The following is a 22,103-nucleotide window of genomic DNA, read 5'->3' as shown; positions in this document are numbered from 1 at the left end:
AACAGAAGTGTTGTTTATTTCCATTTTAATTGTTTGTTTTCATTTGGCCTCTCCTCATCCCTTTCCTTACCTTTCATCTCCTCATCCCTCTATTTCCTCTCCTCATCCCTCTATTTCCTCTCCTCATCCCTCTCTTTCCTCTCCTCATCCCTCTCTTTCCTCTCCTCATTCCTCTCTTTTCTTTCCTTTCCTCTCCTCATCCCTCTCTTTCCTCTCCTCATCCCTCTCTTCCCTTTCCTCTCCTCATCCCTCTCTTTCCTCTCCTCTCCTCATCCCTCTCTTTCCTCTCCTCATCCCCCTCTTTCCTCTCCTCATCCCTCTCTTTCCTTTCCTCTCCTCATCCTTTCCTCTCCTCCTCCCTCTCTTTCCTCTCCTCTTCCCTCTCTTTCCTTTCCTCTCCTCATCCCTCTCTTTCCTCTCATCATCCCTCTCTTTCCTTTCCTCATCCCTCTCTTTGCTTTTCTTTTATTTCCACTCCTCATCCCTCTCTTTCCTTTCCTCATTTTTCTCTTTGCTTTTCTTTTATTTCCCCTCATCCCTCTCTTTCCTTTCCTCATCCCTCTCTTTGATATTCTTTCCTTTCCTCATCCCTCTCTTTTGTTTCCTCTCATCATCCCTCTCTTTCCTCTCCTCATCCCTCTCTTTTGTTTCCTCTCATCATCCCTCTCTTTCCTCTTATCATCCCTCTCTTTTCTTTCCTCTCCTCATCCCTCTCTTTTCTTTTATTTTCTTTCCTCTCCTCATCCCTCTCTTTCCTTTCCTCTCCTCATCCCTCTCTTTCCTCTCCTCATCCCTCTCTTTCCTTTCCTCATCCCTCTCTTTCCTTTCTTCTCCTCATCCCTCTCTTTCCTCTCCTCATCCCTCTCTTTTCTTTCCTACCCTCATCCATTTCTTTCCTCTCCTCATCCATTTCTTTCCTCTCCTCATCCCTCTCTTTCCTCTCCTCATCCCTCTCTTTCCTCTCCTCATCACTCTCTTTCCTCTCCTCATCCCTCTCTTTCCTTTCCCTTCCTCAACCCTCTCTTTCTTCTCCTCATCCATCTGTCGCTGATAACAAGCTTCAGGAACCATTTGTGTGAACGTCAGACACTCTTACCGACTGACTAAGTGTGTTTATTTGTGTGCTTATCCTGAATAAAGTGTTTACTTTCCCTCTCCTTCCCTTCCTCCTGTCTTCTCATCCATACTACCCAATGGGGATAAGACGCCGACAGCTCTGCAACTTTCTCTCTCTCTCTCTCTCTCTCTCTCTCTCTCTCTCTCTCTCTCTCTCTCTCTCTCTCTCTCTCTCTCTCTCTCTCTCTCTCTCTCTCTCTCTCTCTCTCTCATCATCCCTCGCTTTCCTTTCCTCATCCCTCTCTTTGCTTTCCTTTTATTTCCTCTCCTCATCCCTCTCTTTCCTTTCCTCATTTTTCTATTTGCTTTTCTTTTATTTCCCCTCATCCCTCTCTTTCCTTTCCTCATCCCTCTCTTTCCTCTCCTCATTCCTCTCTTTTCTTTCCTTTCCTCTCCTCATCCCTCTCTTTCCTCTCCTCATCCCTCTCTTCCCTTTCCTCTCCTCATCCCTCTCTTTCCTCTCCTCTCCTCATCCCTCTCTTTCCTCTCCTCATCCCCCTCTTTCCTCTCCTCATCCCTCTCTTTCCTTTCCTCTCCCTCATCCTTTCCTCTCCTCCTCCCTCTCTTTCCTCTCCTCTTCCCTCTCTTTCCTTTCCTCTCCTCATCCCTTTCTTTCCTCTCATCATCCCTCTTTCCTTTCCTCATCCCTCTCTTTGCTTTTCTTTTATTTCCTCTCCTCATCCCTCTCTTTCCTTTCCTCATTTTCTCTTTGCTTTTCTTTTATTTCCCCTCATCCCTCTCTTTCCTTTCCTCATCCCTCTCTTTGATATTCTTTCCTTTCCTCATCCCTCTCTTTTGTTTCCTCTCATCATCCCTCTCTTTCCTCTCCTCATCCATCTGTCGCTGATAACAAGCTTCAGGAACCATTTGTGTGAACGTCAGACACTCTTACCGACTGACTAAGTGTGTTTATTTGTGTGCTTATCCTGAATAAAGTGTTTACTTTCCCTCTCCTTCCCTTCCTCCTGTCTTCTCATCCATACTACCCAATGGGGATAAGACGCCGACAGCTCTGCAACTTTCTCTCTCTCTCTCTCTCTCTCTCTCTCTCTCTCTCTCTCTCTCTCTCTCTCTCTCTCTCTGTCTGTCTGTCACTCTCTCTCTCTCTGTCTGTCTGTCGCTCTCTCTCTCTCTCTCTCTCTCTCTCTCTCTCTCTGTCTGTCTGTCGCTCTCTCTCTCTCTCTCTGTCTGTCTGTCTGTCTGTCTGTCTGTCTCTCTCCCTCTCTCTCTTTGTCTCTCTCTTTGTCTCTCTCCTTCTCTCTCTCTGTCTCACTGTCTCTGTCTCTGTCTCTCTCTGTCTCTCTCTCTCTCTCTCTGTCTCTCTCTGTCTCTCTCTCTCTCTGTCTCTCCTCTGCTTTTCTAAATCAGGTGTTCTGCATGCTTAGTCCTGTTGAGGCTCAGAGCCTGCCCCCCCCCAGAGACCAGGTGATTGACAGCTCTGCTGCGTTAGCAACGTCTGGAAAGACTGGAAGGGGGGGGGGGATAAGCTGAAGGAGATGGGGGAGAAAAACGAGAAAGAGGGAGAGAGAGAGGAGCGATCAATCAAAAAGTTGGATTTGTACAAAGTCAGCCGTGGTGGAAAGTATTCAAGTATAAAATACTTTAAAGTGGGTTTTTTTCTATGAAAATTATGTTAAAGGTAATTGAGATGCAACTATGATGGTGATACGATAGGGATTACAGTTATCATCATGAATATTAAGGCTATACGCACTTCATGTTATACACATAGACACTCAAACATGCAAATTGGCAGAGTTATTATTTATTTAGACATCACACATTATAGTCTTACTCTTATACAGACATCGTACACACTCTCTCTATATCACATCCAATATAACACACATCAACCTACTGAGATCTACTACCCATATAGACACTGTCACTAAATCACATCCAATATAACACACATCAACCTACTGACATTTACTACCCATATAGACATTGTCACTAAATCACATCAAATATAACACAACCTACTGAGATCTACACATCCAATATAACACACATCAACCTACTGAGTTCTACTGCACAAAAAGACACTGTCACTAAATCACATCCAATATAACACAACCTACTGAGTTCTACTACACACATAATATCTTGACAACATGTTTTACCATCTGTGTCTCACAGGCAACAACCAAGGGGATGAAATAAGTGAAGCCAGTTATGGTCTAGTTATAGTAAGGGGAGAAATAAGTATAGCCAGTTATGGTCTAGTTATAGTAAGGGGAGAAATAAGTGAAGCCAGTTATGGTCTAGTTATAGTAAGGGGAGAAATAAGTGAAGCCAGTTATGGTCTAGTTATAGTAAGGGGAGAAATAAGTGAAGCCAGTTATGGTCTAGTTATAGTAAGGGGTGAAATAAGTAAGCCAGTTATGGTCTAGTTATAGTAAGGGGAGAAATAAGTGAAGCCAGTTATGGTCTAGTTATAGTAAGGGATGAAATAAGTGAAGCCAGTTTGTCAGGATTTGGCCAGGGTTGTTCCGGTTTTTGGTCACTAGATGCCCCCATTGTGCCTTTTGACCTTTTGTTTTCCCTTGATCCCCATTATTATTTGCACCTGTGCCTCATTTCCCCTGATTGTATTTAAACCCTTTGTTTTCCTCTGTTCTTTGCTCTGTGTTTGTATGTTAGCACCCAGCCCCAGTACTCTGAGAACTCTTGTTGATCCCGGTGGACTCTCTTGTGGAATTCTGTTTTTTTTGTTCTTGTTTGTTTGTTTGTTTTTGAGTATCTTTTGAGGCTTTTTGTGCTTTACCTTCCACCTTGTGGATTTACCTTTTTGTCTTGGAGGATTACCTTTGTTTACATTTACATTTAAGTCATTTAGCAGACGCTCTTATCCAGAGCGACTTACAAATTGGTCTTGTGGAATTCCTTTTGAGGTTGTGGAGTTACATGTTTTCCTGAAGAACTTCACTTTTTACTTCATTAAATACACCGTCTCAAGTACTGCTGTGTCTGCCTCATCTTCTGGGATCTGCCGACTATTCGTGGCTCAGTTGGTTAAGTGACTGTTTCTCACTCCGGAGACCCGGGTTCGTAACCGGGTCCTGACACAGTTATGGTCTAGTTATAGTAAGGGATGAAATAAGTATAGCCAGTTAGTTACGTACAGGCAACAAATGATCTAATCATTACGGTGGGAGACTATAACAGAGTGTTAAGTACCTCAATGGACCGTAAAGGTCATCACTCTACAAACTACCATCACCGTGCCCTTTAAGGAAATCACAAATATTATGGACACATTAGAAATAGTGGATATTTGGAGACTAAAAAACCCCGACCTAGTGAGATATACAGTATATCACAAAAGTGAGTACAGCCCTCACATTTTTGTAAATATTTTGGTATATCTTTTCATGTGACAACATTGAAGAAAGGACACTTTGCTACAACGTAAAGTAGTGAGTGTACAGCTTGTATAACAGTGTAAATTTGCTGTCCCCTCAAAATAACTCCACACACAGCCATTAATGTCTAAACCGCTGGCAACAAATGTGAGTACACCCCTAATCAGGCCCTACACCCAAACAAGGGCACTGCGTTCATCCACCTCTGGCCTGCTCGCCTCCCTACCACTGAGGAAGTACAGTTCCCGCTCAGCCCAGTCAAAACTGTTCGCTGCTCTGGCCCCCCAATGGTGGAACAAACAAGACCATGGTGCTTGCCTACGGAGCTGTGAGGGGAACGGCACCTCAGTACCTCCAGGCTCTGATCAGGCCCTACTCCCAAACAAGGGCACTGCGTTCATCCACCTCTGGCCTGCTCGCCTCCCTACCACTGAGGAAGTACACTGTTATACAAGCTGTACACTCACTACTTTACGTTGTAGCAAAGTGTCCTATGTAAATGTAAGTGAAAATGTCAAGGGAAATCCATGAACTAATAGTACAGGTAGACCGCAATAAAAACAAAACTACAGAGACACTAAATAAGTTAGAGGAAAAACAAAAGGAACTTGCGGAACTTATTCAAGAACGATCCAATGTAATCTATTACATAAATTAAAGCAAACTGGATGGAATATGAAGAAAAATCACACAATTCTTCCTGAATCTCCAACACAGGAACGCTAACAAAAAGAATGAGCAGAAACTCGTTACTGAAGATGGAGTCATCTATGATTCTCCAAATGATATTTTTAAAGAGGAAGATATTTTAAGCAGATGTTCACTTTTCCGTCTCATCCTGTAAAAAAATAATTCCAAATAATATAAAAAATGTACAGAAAGATCAGCGCGAATGAGAGAGTAATAACTTTGGGGCTATTAAATCCTTTCAGTCTGGAAAACCCCCAGGGCTTGATGGCATACTGGTAGAGGTATATCAAGTATTTTGTTGATATAAAGTGGGGCAAAAAAAGTATTTAGTCAGCCACCAATTGTGCAAGTTCTCCCACTTCAAAAGATGAGAGAGGCCTGTAATTTTCATCATAGGTACACTTCAACTATGACAGACAAAATGATAAAAAAAATCCAGAAAATCACATTGTAGGATTTTTAATGAATTTATTTGCAAATTATGGTGGAAAATAAGTATTTGGTCACCTACAAACAAGCAAGATTTCTGGCCCTCACAGACCTATACTCTACTACTCAGATATTCAGACACTCAGATAATCAGACACTCAGACACTCAGACACTCAGACACTCCCCATGGTGCACTGTTTGTTTTTGTGGTGAAGATGAGTCTGATCTGAATGTTGTCAGTGTTTTACCAGGGAGGACAGGTGTTTCTGTGTCTGAGTGTGTCTCGCCAAAATAGACTTTCTGTTTGTCTGAAGCATCGAAGTTGAATCCCTCAGTGGATGTCTTCTTTGAGATAGGATATTATACTGAAATAACGTGACATTCCGTATTATGATTGTGTTGTATTTGAAGCGAGGAACGGACTCACACTATCGTGACGGGGCAGCTCTGCCTGCGAAATGAAGTCAGTATCACCCTCTGCCTGAGACGGTTCATCCTCTTGGTCAAATTGGTTAAAGTGTTGGTTTCCTGAGCAGGAGGCCAGGATTCAAAATCCTACCTGTGATTAATGTTGTTTTAACCCACCAATGCTGTGTGTTTCAGGTGCCAAGGAGGTGAATGCCAGTGGAAAGACCTTCACAGTGACCAGTTCTCTACAGCTGCTAGTAGACCGGGACGATGATGGGGCAGCGTACACCTGTAAAGTAGACCATGTCGCCCTGTTACAGACACCACAACAGACTACTGAAGTATTGGAGGTGCACTGTGAGTATAACACACACACACACACACACACACACACACACACACACACACACACACACACACACACACACACACACACACACACACACACACACACACACACACACACACACACACACACTCCTCAACAAGCTCTCACTGTCTTGCACTTTTCTCCTAACGTCATATTTTGAAGTTAAGGGTTAAGGGTTAAGGGTTAAGGGTTAAGGGTTAAGGGTTAAGGGTTAAGGGTTGAGGGTTAAGGGTTAAGGGTTAAGGGTTGAGGGTTAAGGGTTGCGATTGGGTTAAAACAAAACGAATTCAAACTAGTTTGGACAAACTAGTCCAAACTAACCAGTCTTCCACACGCACCGTGACTCAACACACACACACGCACCGTGACTCAACACACACACACGCACCGTGACTCAACACACACACACGCACTGTGACTCAACACACACACACGCACTGTGACTCAACACACACACTGGCACTGTGACTCAACACACACACTGGCACCGTGACTCAACACACACACTGGCACCGTGACTCAACACACACACCGAGTGACTCAACACACACACCGAGTGACTCAACACACACACACGCACCGTGACTCAACACACACACTGGCACCGTGACTCAACACACACACTGGCACCGTGACTCAACACACACACCGAGTGACTCAACACACACACTGGCACCGTGACTCAACACACACACCGAGTGACTCAACACACACACACGCACCGTGACTCAACACACACACTGGCACCGTGACTCAACACACACACTGGCACCGTGACTCAACACACACACCGAGTGACTCAACACACACACCGAGTGACTCAACACACACACACGCACCGTGACTCAACACACACACTGGCACCGTGACTCAACACACACACTGGCACCGTGACTCAACACACACACCGAGTGACTCAACACACACACTGGCACCGTGACTCAACACACACACCGAGTGACTCAACACACACACATGCACCGTGACTCAACACACACACTGGCACCGTGACTCAACACACACACTGGCACCGTGACTCAACACACACACTGGCACCGTGACTCAACACACACACCGAGTGACTCAACACACACACACGCACCGTGACTCAACACACACACTGGCACTGTGACTCAACACACACACTGGCACCGTGACTCAACACACACACACCGAGTGACTCAACACACACACGCACTGTGACTCAACACACACACATGCACCGTGACTCAACACACACACACTGGCACTGTGACTCAACACACACACACTGGCACTGTGACTCAACACACACACACGCACCGTGACTCAACACACACACTGACACCGTGACTCAACACACACACACCGAGTGACTTGACACACACACTGAGTGACTCAACACACACACCGAGTGACTCAACACACACACACACCGAGTGAATTGACACACACACACTGAGTGACTCAACACACACACACCGAGTGACTCAACACACACACACCGAGTGACTCAACACACACACACCGAGTGACTCAACACAAACAAACTTGGGTACTAGATGTTTCACTGGGAGTCCTGGGACTATAGTACAGCTCTCTGTCTCCAAACAAATGTTTCACTGGGAGTCCTGGGACTATAGTACAGCTCTCTGTCTCCAAACAGATACACGCTGTCAGATATAGACACGTGCAATCACACATTTTTTTCAAAATATTCCTCAAAAATAAATAAAAATTCTGTCTGTATTTCTCCAGATGCTCCTCGTGTGTTGATCACCCAGTCGTTGACGTTCCCTCAGGAGGGTCAGTACCTGAAGCTAGAGTGTGTCTCCAAGGGAAACCCATCGTAAGTCGGTCCTCCATGCAACCATCCTTGCGAATTAAAAGCCATTAAGTTTTGTTTGTATACCTCCTAGAAATATAGTATAGTAATAATAGTACATAACCTCATGAAGCTGGTTGAGAGAATGCCAAGAGTTTGCAAAGCTGTCATCAAGGCAACAGGTGGCTTTGAAGAAGCTCAAATATAAAAATTCATTTGATTCGTTTAACACTTTTTTTTACAGGCAGATCATTTCACTTATAATTCACTGTATCACCATTCCAGTGGGTCAGAAGTTTACATACAATAAGTTGACTGTGCCTTTAAAAAGCTTGGAAAATTCCAGAAGATGATGTCATAGCTTTAGAAGCTTCTTAAAGGCTAATTGACATCATTGAGTCAATTGGAGGTGTACCTGTGGATGTATTTCAAGGCCTACCTTCAAACTCAGTGCCTCTTTGCTTGACATCATGGGAAAATCAAAAGAAATCAGCAAGGACCCCGGGAAAAAAAATGTGGACCTCCACAAGTCTGGTTCATCCTTGGGAGCAATTTCCAAACGCCTGAAGGTACCACGTTCATCTGTACAAACAATAGTACGTAAGTATAAACACCATGGGACCACGCAGCCGTCATACCGCTCAGGAAGGAGACGCGTTCTGTCTCCTAGAGATGAACGTACTTTGGTGCGAAAATTGCTAATCAAAGTGCTAATCAATCCCAGAAGAACAGCGAAGGACCTTGTGAAGATGCTGGAGGAAACAGGTACAAAAGTGTCTGTATCCACAGTGAAACGAGTCCTATATCGACATAACCTGAAAGGCCGCTCAGCCAGGAAGAAGCCACTGCTCCAAGAGCGCCATTAAAAAGCCAGACTACGGTTTGCAACTGCACATGGGGACACAGATTGTACTTTTTAGAGAAATGTTCCTGGTCTGATGAAACAAAACAGAGCTGTTTGGCCATAATGACCATCGTTATTTTTGGAGGAAAAAGGGGGAGGTTTGCAAGCCGAAGAACACCATCCCAACCATGAAGCACGGGGGTGGCAGCATCATCTTGTGGGGGTACTTTGCTGCAGGAGGACTGGTGCACTTCACAAAAAATATGGCATCATAAGGATGGAAAATTACTTGGATATATTGAAGCAACATCTCAAGACATCAGTCAGGAAGTTAAAGCTTGGTCGCAAATGGGTCTTCCAAATGAACAATGACCCCAAGCATACTTCCAAAGTTGTGGCAAAATGGCTTAAGGACAACAAAGTCAAGGTATTGGAGTGGTCATCACAAAGCCCTGAACCTCAATCCAATAGAAAATGTGTGGGCAGAACTGAAAAATCGTGTGCGAGCAAGGAGGCCAACAAACCTGACTCAGTTACACCAGCTCTGTCAGGAGGAATGGGCCAAAATTTACCCAACTTATTGTGGGAAGCTTGTGGAAGGCAACCCGAAACGTTTGACCCCAGTTAAACAATTTAAAGGCAAACTACCAAATACTAATTGAGTGTATGTAAACTTCTGACCCACTGGGAATGTGATGAAAGAAATAAAAGCTGAAATTAATCACTCTCTCTACTATTATTCGGACTTTTCACATTCTTAAAAAAGTGGTTGTCCTAACTGACCTTAAACAGGGATTTTGTAGTAGTCAGGAATGTCAAGAATTGTGAAAAACTGAGTTTAAATATATTTGGCTAAGGTGTATGTAAACTTCCGACTTCAACTGTATATAAAAAATGGTGGTTTGGTGCAAACAATAAAAAATCCATTACGAGGTATTGAACCTAAATGACGAGGTATTGAACCTAAATGACGAGGTATTGAACCTAAATGACGAGGTATTGAACCTAAATGACGAGGTATTGAACCTAAATGACGAGGTATTGAACCTAAATGGCGAGGTATTGAACCTAAATGGCGAGGTATTGAACCTAAATGATGAGGTATTGACGAGGTATTGAACCTAAATGATGAGGTATTGAACCTAAATGACGAGGTATTGAACCTAAATGATGAGGTATTGACGAGGTATTGAACCTAAATGATGAGGTATTGAACCTAAATGACGAGGTATTGAACCTAAATGGCGAGGTATTGAACCTAAATGACGAGGTATTGAACCTAAATGACGAGGTATTGAACCTAAATGACGAGGTATTGAACCTAAATGATGAGGTATTGAACCTAAATGATGAGGTATTGAACCTAAATGATGAGGTATTGACGAGGTATTGAACCTAAATGACGAGGTATTGAATCTAAATGACGAGGTATTGAACCTAAATGACGAGGTATTGAACCTAAATGACGAGGTATTGAACCTAAATGACGAGGTATTGAACCTAAATGACGAGGTATTGAACCTAAATGACGAGGTATTGAACCTAAATGACGAGGTATTGAACCTAAATGGCGAGGTATTGAACCTAAACCTAAATGATGAGGTATTGAACCTAAATGACAAGGTATTGACGAGGTATTGAACCTAAATGATGAGGTATTGAACCTAAATGACGAGGTATTGAACCTAAATGGCGAGGTATTGAACCTAAATGGCGAGGTATTGAACCTAAATGACGAGGTATTGAACCTAAATGACGAGGTATTGAACCTAAATGACGAGGTATTGAACCTAAATGATGAGGTATTGAACCTAAATGATGAGGTATTGAACCTAAATGATGAGGTATTGACGAGGTATTGAACCTAAATGACGAGGTATTGAATCTAAATGACGAGGTATTGAACCTAAATGACGAGGTATTGAACCTAAATGACGAGGTATTGAACCTAAATGACGAGGTATTGAACCTAAATGACGAGGTATTGGACCTAAATGACGAGGTATTGAACCTAAATGACGAGGTATTGAACCTAAATGACGAGGTATTGAACCTAAATGATGAGGTATTGGACCTAAATGACGAGGTATTGAACCTAAATGACGAGGTATTGAACCTAAATGACGAGGTATTGAACCTAAATGACGAGGTATTGAACCTAAATGATGAGGTATTGAACCTAAATGATGAGGTATTGAACCTAAATGATGAGGTATTGAACCTAAATGATGAGGTATTGAACCTAAATGATGAGGTATTGAACCTAAATGATGAGGTATTGAACCTAAATGACGAGGTATTGAACCTAAATGATGAGGTATTGAACCTAAATGATGAGGTATTGAACCTAAATGATGAGGTATTGAACCTAAATGATGAGGTATTGAACCTAAATGATGAGCTATTGAACCTAAATGACGAGGTATTGACGAGGTATTGAACCTAAATGACGAGGTATTGAATCTAAATGACGAGGTATTGAACCTAAATGGCGAGGTATTGAACCTAAATGACGAGGTATTGAACCTAAATGACGAGGTATTGAACCTAAATGACGAGGTATTGAACCTAAATGACGAGGTATTGAACCTAAATGACGAGGTATTGAACCTAAATGACGAGGTATTGGACCTAAATGACGAGGTATTGGACCTAAATGATGAGGTATTGAACCTAAATGACGAGGTATTGAACCTAAATGACGAGGTATTGAACCTAAATGACGAGGTATTGAACCTAAATGATGAGGTATTGAACCTAAATGACGAGGTATTGAACCTAAATGACGAGGTATTGAACCTAAATGACGAGGTATTGAACCTAAATGACGAGGTATTGAACCTAAATGACGAGGTATTGAACCTAAATTACGAGGTATTTACGAGGTATTGAACCTAAATGACAAAGTATTGACGAGGTATTGAACCTAAATGACGAGGTATTGATGAGGTATTGAACCTAAATGACGAGGTATTGAATCTAAATGACGAGGTATTGAACCTAAATGATGAGGTATTGAACCTAAATGACGAGGTATTGAACCTAAATGACGAGGTATTGAACCTAAATGACGAGGTATTGAACCTAAATGACGAGGTATTGAACCTAAATGACGAGGTATTGAACCTAAATGACGAGGTATTGAACCTAAATGACGAGGTATTGAACCTAAATGACGAGGTATTGACGAGGTATTGGACCTAAATGATGAGGTATTGGACCTAAATGATGAGGTATTGAACCTAAATGACGAGGTATTTACGAGGTATTGAACCTAAATGACGAGGTATTGACGAGGTATTGAACCTAAATGATGAGGTATTGAACCTAAATGACAAGGTATTGAACCTAAATAACGAGGTATTGAACCTAAATGACGAGGTATTGAACCTAAATGACGAGGTATTGAACCTAAATGACGAGGTATTGACGAGGTATTGAACCTAAATGACGAGGTATTGAACCTAAATGACGAGGTATTGAACCTAAATGACGAGGTATTGAACCTAAACGACGAGGTATTGAACCTAAATTACAAGGTATTGACGAGGTATTGAACCTAAATTGCGAGGTATTGAACCTAAATGACGAGGTATTGAACCTAAATGACGAGGTATTGAACCTAAATGACGAGGTATTGAACCTAAATGATGAGGTATTGGTCCTGTGTAGCTCAGTTGGTAGAGCATGGCGCTTGTAACGCCAGGGTAGTGGGTTCAATCCCCGGGAGCACCCATACGTAGAATGTATGCACACATGACTGTAAGTCGCTTTGGATAAAAGCGTCTGCTAAATGGCATATATTATTATATATTATATATTATTATATTATTATATATTATATATTATATTATTATATTAGGTATTGAACCTAAATGACAAGGTATTGAACCTAAATCACGAGGTATTGACGAGGTATTGAACCTAAATGACAAGGTATTGAACCTAAATGACGAGGTATTGAACCTAAATGACAAGGTATTGACGAGGTATTGAACCTAAATGACGAGGTAATGAACCTAAATGACGAGGTATTGAACCTAAATGACGAGGTATTTACGAGGTATTGAACCTAAATGACGAGGTATTGAACCTAAATGACGAGGTATTGAACCTAAATGACGAGGTATTGAACCTAAATGACGAGGTATTGAACCTAAATGACGAGGTATTGAACCTAAATGACGAGGTATTGAACCTAAATGACGAGGTATTGAACCTAAATGACGAGGTATTGAACCTAAATGACGAGGTATTGAACCTAAATGACGAGGTATTGAACCTAAATGGCGAGGTATTGAACCTAAATGGCGAGGTATTGAACCTAAATGATGAGGTATTGAACCTAAATGACAAGGTATTGACGAGGTATTGAACCTAAATGATGAGGTATTGAACCTAAATGACGAGGTATTGAACCTAAATGGCGAGGTATTGAACCTAAATGGCGAGGTATTGAACCTAAATGACGAGGTATTGAACCTAAATGACGAGGTATTGAACCTAAATGACGAGGTATTGAACCTAAATGATGAGGTATTGAACCTAAATGATGAGGTATTGAACCTAAATGATGAGGTATTGACGAGGTATTGAACCTAAATGACGAGGTATTGAATCTAAATGACGAGGTATTGAACCTAAATGACGAGGTATTGAACCTAAATGACGAGGTATTGAACCTAAATAACGAGGTATTGAACCTAAATGACGAGGTATTGAACCTAAATGACGAGGTATTGAACCTAAATGACGAGGTATTGACGAGGTATTGAACCTAAATGACGAGGTATTGAACCTAAATGACGAGGTATTGAACCTAAATGACGAGGTATTGAACCTAAATGACGAGGTATTGAACCTAAATTACAAGGTATTGACGAGGTATTGAACCTAAATTGCGAGGTATTGAACCTAAATGACGAGGTATTGAACCTAAATGACGAGGTATTGAACCTAAATGACGAGGTATTGAACCTAAATGATGAGGTATTGGTCCTGTGTAGCTCAGTTGGTAGAGCATGGCGCTTGTAACGCCAGGGTAGTGGGTTCAATCCCCGGGAGCACCCATACGTAGAATGTATGCACACATGACTGTAAGTCGCTTTGGATAAAAGCGTCTGCTAAATGGCATATATTATTATATATTATATATTATTATATTATTATATATTATATATTATATTATTATATTAGGTATTGAACCTAAATGACAAGGTATTGAACCTAAATCACGAGGTATTGACGAGGTATTGAACCTAAATGACAAGGTATTGAACCTAAATGACGAGGTATTGAACCTAAATGACAAGGTATTGACGAGGTATTGAACCTAAATGACGAGGTAATGAACCTAAATGACGAGGTATTGAACCTAAATGACGAGGTATTTACGAGGTATTGAACCTAAATGACGAGGTATTGAACCTAAATGACGAGGTATTGAACCTAAATGACGAGGTATTGAACCTAAATGACGAGGTATTGAACCTAAATGACGAGGTATTGAACCTAAATGACGAGGTATTGAACCTAAATGACGAGGTATTGAACCTAAATGACGAGGTATTGAACCTAAATGACGAGGTATTGAACCTAAATGACGAGGTATTGAACCTAAATGACGAGGTATTGAACCTAAATGGCGAGGTATTGAACCTAAATGGCGAGGTATTGAACCTAAATGATGAGGTATTGAACCTAAATGACAAGGTATTGACGAGGTATTGAACCTAAATGATGAGGTATTGAACCTAAATGACGAGGTATTGAACCTAAATGGCGAGGTATTGAACCTAAATGGCGAGGTATTGAACCTAAATGACGAGGTATTGAACCTAAATGACGAGGTATTGAACCTAAATGACGAGGTATTGAACCTAAATGATGAGGTATTGAACCTAAATGATGAGGTATTGAACCTAAATGATGAGGTATTGACGAGGTATTGAACCTAAATGACGAGGTATTGAATCTAAATGACGAGGTATTGAACCTAAATGACGAGGTATTGAACCTAAATGACGAGGTATTGAACCTAAATGACGAGGTATTGAACCTAAATGACGAGGTATTGAACCTAAATGACGAGGTATTGGACCTAAATGACGAGGTATTGAACCTAAATGACGAGGTATTGAACCTAAATGACGAGGTATTGAACCTAAATGATGAGGTATTGGACCTAAATGACGAGGTATTGAACCTAAATGACGAGGTATTGAACCTAAATGACGAGGTATTGAACCTAAATGACGAGGTATTGAACCTAAATGACGAGGTATTGAACCTAAATGACGAGGTATTGAACCTAAATGACGAGGTATTGAACCTAAATGACGAGGTATTGAACCTAAATTACGAGGTATTTACGAGGTATTGAACCTAAATGACAAAGTATTGACGAGGTATTGAACCTAAATGACGAGGTATTGATGAGGTATTGAACCTAAATGACGAGGTATTGACGAGGTATTGAACCTAAATGATGAGGTATTGAACCTAAATGACGAGGTATTGAACCTAAATGACGAGGTATTGAACCTAAATGACGAGGTATTGAACCTAAATGACGAGGTATTGAACCTAAATGACGAGGTATTGAACCTAAATGACGAGGTATTGACGAGGTATTGGACCTAAATGATGAGGTATTGAACCTAAATGACGAGGTATTTACGAGGTATTGAACCTAAATGACGAGGTATTGACGAGGTATTGAACCTAAATGACGAGGTATTGAACCTAAATGACAAGGTATTGAACCTAAATGACGAGGTATTGAACCTAAATGACGAGGTATTGAACCTAAATGACGAGGTATTGAACCTAAATGACGAGGTATTGACGAGGTATTGAACCTAAATGACGAGGTATTGAACCTAAATGACGAGGTATTGAACCTAAATGACGAGGTATTGAACCTAAATGACGAGGTATTGAACCTAAATGACGAGGTATTGAACCTAAATGACGAGGTATTGAACCTAAATGGCGAGGTATTGAACCTAAATGACGAGGTATTGAACCTAAATGACGAGGTATTGAACCTAAATGACGAGGTATTGAACCTAAATGATGAGGTATTGAACCTAAATGATGAGGTATTGACGAGGTATTGAACCTAAATGACGAGGTATTGAATCTAAATGACGAGGTATTGAACCTAAATGATGAGGTATTGAACCTAAATGACGAGGTATTGAACCTAAATGACGAGGTATTGAACCTAAATGACGAGGTATTGAACCTAAATGACGAGGTATTGAACCTAAATGACGAGGTATTGAACCTAAATGACGAGGTATTGAACCTAAATGACGAGGTATTGAACCTAAATGACGAGGTATTGACGAGGTATTGGACCTAAATGATGAGGTATTGGACCTAAATGATGAGGTATTGAACCTAAATGACGAGGTATTTACGAGGTATTGAACCTAAATGACGAGGTATTGACGAGGTATTGAACCTAAATGATGAGGTATTGAACCTAAATGACAAGGTATTGAACCTAAATAACGAGGTATTGAACCTAAATGACGAGGTATTGAACCTAAATGACGAGGTATTGAACCTAAATGACGAGGTATTGACGAGGTATTGAACCTAAATGACGAGGTATTGAACCTAAATGACGAGGTATTGAACCTAAATGACGAGGTATTGAACCTAAATGACGAGGTATTGAACCTAAATTACAAGGTATTGACGAGGTATTGAACCTAAATTGCGAGGTATTGAACCTAAATGACGAGGTATTGAACCTAAATGACGAGGTATTGAACCTAAATGACGAGGTATTGAACCTAAATGATGAGGTATTGGTCCTGTGTAGCTCAGTTGGTAGAGCATGGCGCTTGTAACGCCAGGGTAGTGGGTTCGATCCCCGGGAGCACCCATACGTAGAATGTATGCACACATGACTGTAAGTCGCTTTGGATAAAAGCGTCTGCTAAATGGCATATATTATTATATATTATATATTATTATATTATTATATATTATATATTATATTATTATATTAGGTATTGAACCTAAATGACAAGGTATTGAACCTAAATCACGAGGTATTGACGAGGTATTGAACCTAAATGACAAGGTATTGAACCTAAATGACGAGGTATTGAACCTAAATGACAAGGTATTGACGAGGTATTGAACCTAAATGACGAGGTAATGAACCTAAATGACGAGGTATTGAACCTAAATGACGAGGTATTGAACCTAAATGACGAGGTATTGAACCTAAATGACGAGGTATTGAACCTAAATGACGAGGTATTGAACCTAAATGACGAGGTATTGAACCTAAATGACGAGGTATTGAACCTAAATGACGAGGTATTGAACCTAAATGACGAGGTATTGAACCTAAATGACGAGGTATTGAACCTAAATGATGAGGTATTGAACCTAAATGACGAGGTATTGAACCTAAATGATGAGGTATTGAACCTAAATGACAAGGTATTGAACCTAAATGACAAGGTATTGAACCTAAATCACGAGGTATTGACGAGGTATTGAACCTAAATGACAAGGTATTGAACCTAAATGACGAGGTATTGAACCTAAATGACAAGGTATTGACGAGGTATTGAACCTAAATGATGAGGTATTGAACCTAAATGATGAGGTATTGAACCTAAATGACGAGGTAATGAACCTAAATGACGAGGTATTGAACCTAAATGACGAGGTATTACATTTACATTTACATTTAAGTCATTTAGCAGACGCTCTTATCCAGAGCGACTTACAAATTGGTGCATTCACCTTATGACATCCAGTGGAACAGTCACTTTACAATAGTGCATCTAAATCTTAAACGGGGGGGATACTTATCCTATCCTAGGTATTCCTTAAAGAGGTGGGGTTTCAGGTGTCTCCGGAAGGTGATGATTGACTCCGCTGTCCTGGCGTCGTGAGGGAGTTTGTTCCACCATTGGGGGGCCAGAGCAGCGAACAGTTTTGACTGGGCTGAGCGGGAGCTGTACTTCCTCAGTGGTAGGGAGGCGAGCAGGCCAGAGGTGGATGAACGCAGTGCCCTTGTTTGGGTGTAGGGCCTGATCAGAGCCTGGAGGTACTGAGGTGCCGTTCCCCTCACAGCTCCGTAGGCAAGCACCATGGTCTTGTAGCGGATGCGAGCTTCAACTGGAAGCCAGTGGAGAGAACGGAGGAGTGGGGTGACGTGAGAGAACTTGGGAAGGTTGAACACCAGACGGGCTGCGGCGTTCTGGATGAGTTGAAGGGGTTTAATGGCACAGGCAGGGAGCCCAGCCAACAGCGAGTTGCAGTAATCCAGACGGGAGATGACAAGTGCCTGGATTAGGACCTGCGCCGCTTCCTGTGTGAGGCAGGGTCGTACTCTGCGGATGTTGTAGAGCATGAACCTACAGGAACGGGCCACCGCCTTGATGTTGGTTGAGAACGACAGGGTGTTGTCCAGGATCACACCAAGGTTCTTAGCGCTCTGGGAGGAGGACACAATGGAGTTGTCAACCGTGATGGCGAGATCATGGAACGGGCAGTCCTTCCCCGGGAGGAAGAGCAGCTCCGTCTTGCCGAGGTTCAGCTTGAGGTGGTGATCCGTCATCCACACTGATATGTCTGCCAGACATGCAGAGATGCGATTCGCCACCTGGTCATCAGAAGGGGGAAAGGAGAAGATTAGTTGTGTGTCGTCTGCATAGCAATGATAGGAGAGACCATGTGAGGTTATGACAGAGCCAAGTGACTTGGTGTATAGCGAGAATAGGAGAGGGCCTAGAACAGAGCCCTGGGGACACCAGTGGTGAGAGCGCGTGGTGAGGAGACAGATTCTCGCCACGCCACCTGGTAGGAGCGACCTGTCAGGTAGGACGCAATCCAAGCGTGGGCCGCGCCGGAGATGCCCAACTCGGAGAGGGTGGAGAGGAGGATCTGATGGTTCACAGTATCGAAGGCAGCCGATAGATCTAGAAGGATGAGAGCAGAGGAGAGAGAGTTAGCTTTAGCAGTGCGGAGCGCCTCCGTGATACAGAGGAGAGCAGTCTCAGTTGAATGACTAGTCTTGAAACCTGACTGATTTGGATCAAGAAGGTCATTCAGAGAGAGATAGCGGAGAGCTGGCCAAGGACGGCACGTTCAAGAGTTTTGGAGAGAAAAGAAAGAAGGGATACTGGTCTGTAATTGTTGACATCGGAGGGATCGAGTGTGGTTTTTTTTTCAGAAGGGGTGCAACTCTCGCTCTCTTGAAGACGGAAGGGACGTAGCCAGCGGTCAGTGATGAGTTGATGAGCGAGGTGAGGTAAGGGAGAAGGTCTCCGGAAATGGTCTGGAGAAGAGGGGAAGGGATAGGGTCAAGCGGGCAGGTTGTTGGGCGGCCGGCCGTCACAAGACGCGAGATTTCATCTGGAGAGAGAGGGGAGAAAGAGGTCAGAGCACAGGGTAGGGCAGTGTGAGCAGAACCAGCGGTGTCGTTTGACTTAGCAAACGAGGATCGGATGTCGTCGACCTTCTTTTCAAAATGGTTGACGAAGTCGTCTGCAGAGAGGGAGGAGGGGGGATTCAGGAGGGAGGAGAAGGTGGCAAAGAGCTTCCTAGGGTTAGAGGCAGATGCTTGGAATTTAGCGTGGTAGAAAGTGGCTTTAGCAGCAGAGACAGAGGAGGAAAATGTAGAGAGGAGGGAGTGAAAGGATGCCAGGTCCGTAGGGAGGCGAGTTTTCCTCCATTTCCGCTCGGCTGCCCGGAGCCCTGTTCTGTGAGCTCGCAATGAGTCATCGAGCCACGGAGCGGGAGGGGAGGACCGAGCCGGCCTGGAGGATAGGGGACATAGAGAGTCAAAGGATGCAGAGAGGGAGGAGAGGAGGGTTGAGGAGGCAGAATCAGGAGATAGGTTGGAGAAGGTTTGAGCGGAGGGAAGAGATGATAGGATGGAAGAGGAGAGAGTAGCGGGGGAGAGAGAGCGAAGGTTGGGACGGCGCGATACCATCCGAGTAGGGGCAGTGTGGGAGGTGTTGGATGAGAGCGAGAGGGAAAAGGATACAAGGTAGTGGTCGGAGACTTGGAGGGGAGTTGCAATGAGGTTAGTGGAAGAGGGCATCTAGTAAAGATGAGGTCGAGCGTATTGCCTGCCTTGTGAGTAGGGGGGGAAGGTGAGAGGGTGAGGTCAAAAGAGGAGAGGAGTGGAAAGAAGGAGGCAGAGAGGAATCAGTCAAAGGTAGACGTGGGGAGGTTAAAGTCGCCCAGAACTGTGAGAGGTGAGCCGTCCTCAGGAAAGGAGCTTATCAAGGCATCAAGCTCATTGATGAACTCTCCGAGGGAACCTGGAGGGCGATAAATGATAAGGATGTTAAGCTTGAAAGGGCTGGTAACTGTGACAGCATGGAATTCAAAGGAGGTGATAGACAGATGGGTAAGGGGAGAAAGAGAGAATGACCACTTGGGAGAGATGAGGATCCCGGTGCCACCACCCCGCTGACCAGAAGCTCTCGGGGTGTGCGAGAACACGTGGGCGGACGAAGAGAGAGCAGTAGGAGTAGCAGTGTTGTCTGTGGTGATCCATGTTTCCGTTAGTGCCAAGAAGTCGAGGGACTGGAGGGAGGCATAGGCTGAGATGAACTCTGCCTTGTTGACCGCAGATCGGCAATTCCAGAGGCTAATGAACCTAAATGAACCTAAATGATGAGGTATTGAACCTAAATGACAAGGTATTGAACCTAAATGACAAGGTATTGAACCTAAATGACGAGGTATTGAACCTAAATGACGAGGTATTGAACCTAAATGACGAGGTATTGAACCTAAATGACGAGGTATTGAACCTAAATGACGAGGTATTGAACCTAAATGACGAGGTATTGAACCTAAATGACGAGGTATTGAACCTAAATGACCTAAATGAGGTATTGAACCTAAATGACGAGGTATTGAACCTAAATGACGAGGTATTGAACCTAAATGACGAGGTATTGAACCTAAATGACGAGGTATTGAACCTAAATGACGAGGTATTGAACCTAAATGACGAGGTATTGAACCTAAATGACGAGGTATTGCACCTAAATGACGAGGTATTGAACCTAAATGACGAGGTATTGCACCTAAATGGCGAGGTATTGAACCTAAATGACGAGGTATTGAACCTAAATGACGAGGTATTGAACCTAAATGACGAGGTATTGAACCTTAACCCCAATAGCTTTACAAGGACGTTTACGTCAACATTTGGAAGACTAATTAGCAAAAAATCATCTGGCAAATGTGAACATTTCACGGTGTCTAAGGTCTGTCTCGCTTCTGTCTTTTTCTCACCCATTCTACCCTGTCTTCCTGCCTCTCCTTTTCCTCATCTCCCTCCCCCTCCCCCTCCTCATCTCCCTCCCTCTTCCTTCTCTTCCCCTCCCCTCCCCCTTCCTTCCCTATCACCCGCCCCCTCACTCTCCCCTCTCTTCCCTCTCCCCTCCCTTCCCACTTCCCTCCTTATCTCCCTCCCCAACCCTCTCCCCTCTCTTCTCCCTGCACATCTCCCTCCCCCCCTCCCTCTCCCCTCTCTCCCCACTCCCTATCTCCCTCCCTCTCCCTCTCCCCTCTCTCCCCACTCCCTATCTCCCTCCCTCTCCCCTCTCTTCTCCCTGCCCATCTCCCTCCACCTCCCTCTCCCCTCTCTTCTCCCTGCACATCTCCCTCCCCCTCCCTCTCCCCTCTCTTCTCCCTGCCCATCTCCCTCCACCTGCCTCTCCCCTCTCTTCTCCCTGCACATCTCCCTCCCCCTCCCTCTCCCCTCTCTCCCCACTCCCTATCTCCCTCCCTCTCCCCTCTCTTCTCCCTGCCCATCTCCCTCCCTCTCCCCTCTCTTCTCCCTGCCCATCTCCCTCCCCCTCCTTCTCCCCTCTCTTCTCCCTGCCCATCTCCCTCCACCTGCCTCTCCCCTCTCTTCTCCCTGCCCATCTCCCTCCACCTCCCTCTCCCCTCTCTTCCCACTCCCTATCGCCCTCCCTCTCCCCTCTCTTCTCTCCCTGCCCATCTCCCTCCCCCTCCCTCTCCCCTCTCTCCCCACTCCCTATCTCCCCCTCTCCCCTCTCTGCCCCTTC

The 22,103-nt window shown here is 43.6% G+C and overlaps 1 protein-coding gene across 4 annotated transcripts in view; it reads left to right on the top strand.

The window, feature by feature from the left end:
- Positions 1–22,103, top strand: part of LOC124015538 (cell adhesion molecule 2-like) — a 946,327-nt gene that overhangs the window by 867,244 nt on the left and 56,980 nt on the right. For all 4 annotated transcript variants that reach the window (XM_046330827.1, XM_046330842.1, XM_046330835.1 and 1 more), the window contains 2 exons: positions 6,205–6,366; positions 8,117–8,207. In XM_046330827.1, coding sequence (XP_046186783.1) covers positions 6,205–6,366; positions 8,117–8,207 — 253 coding nt within the window. The remainder of the gene's footprint in view (positions 1–6,204; positions 6,367–8,116; positions 8,208–22,103) is intronic.

Source organism: Oncorhynchus gorbuscha, linkage group LG02, assembly GCF_021184085.1.
Source record: "Oncorhynchus gorbuscha isolate QuinsamMale2020 ecotype Even-year linkage group LG02, OgorEven_v1.0, whole genome shotgun sequence".
Lineage (NCBI taxonomy): Eukaryota > Metazoa > Chordata > Actinopteri > Salmoniformes > Salmonidae > Oncorhynchus > Oncorhynchus gorbuscha.
Note: the sequence above shows the minus strand (reverse complement) of the source record. Positions and strands in the feature narration are given on the sequence as shown.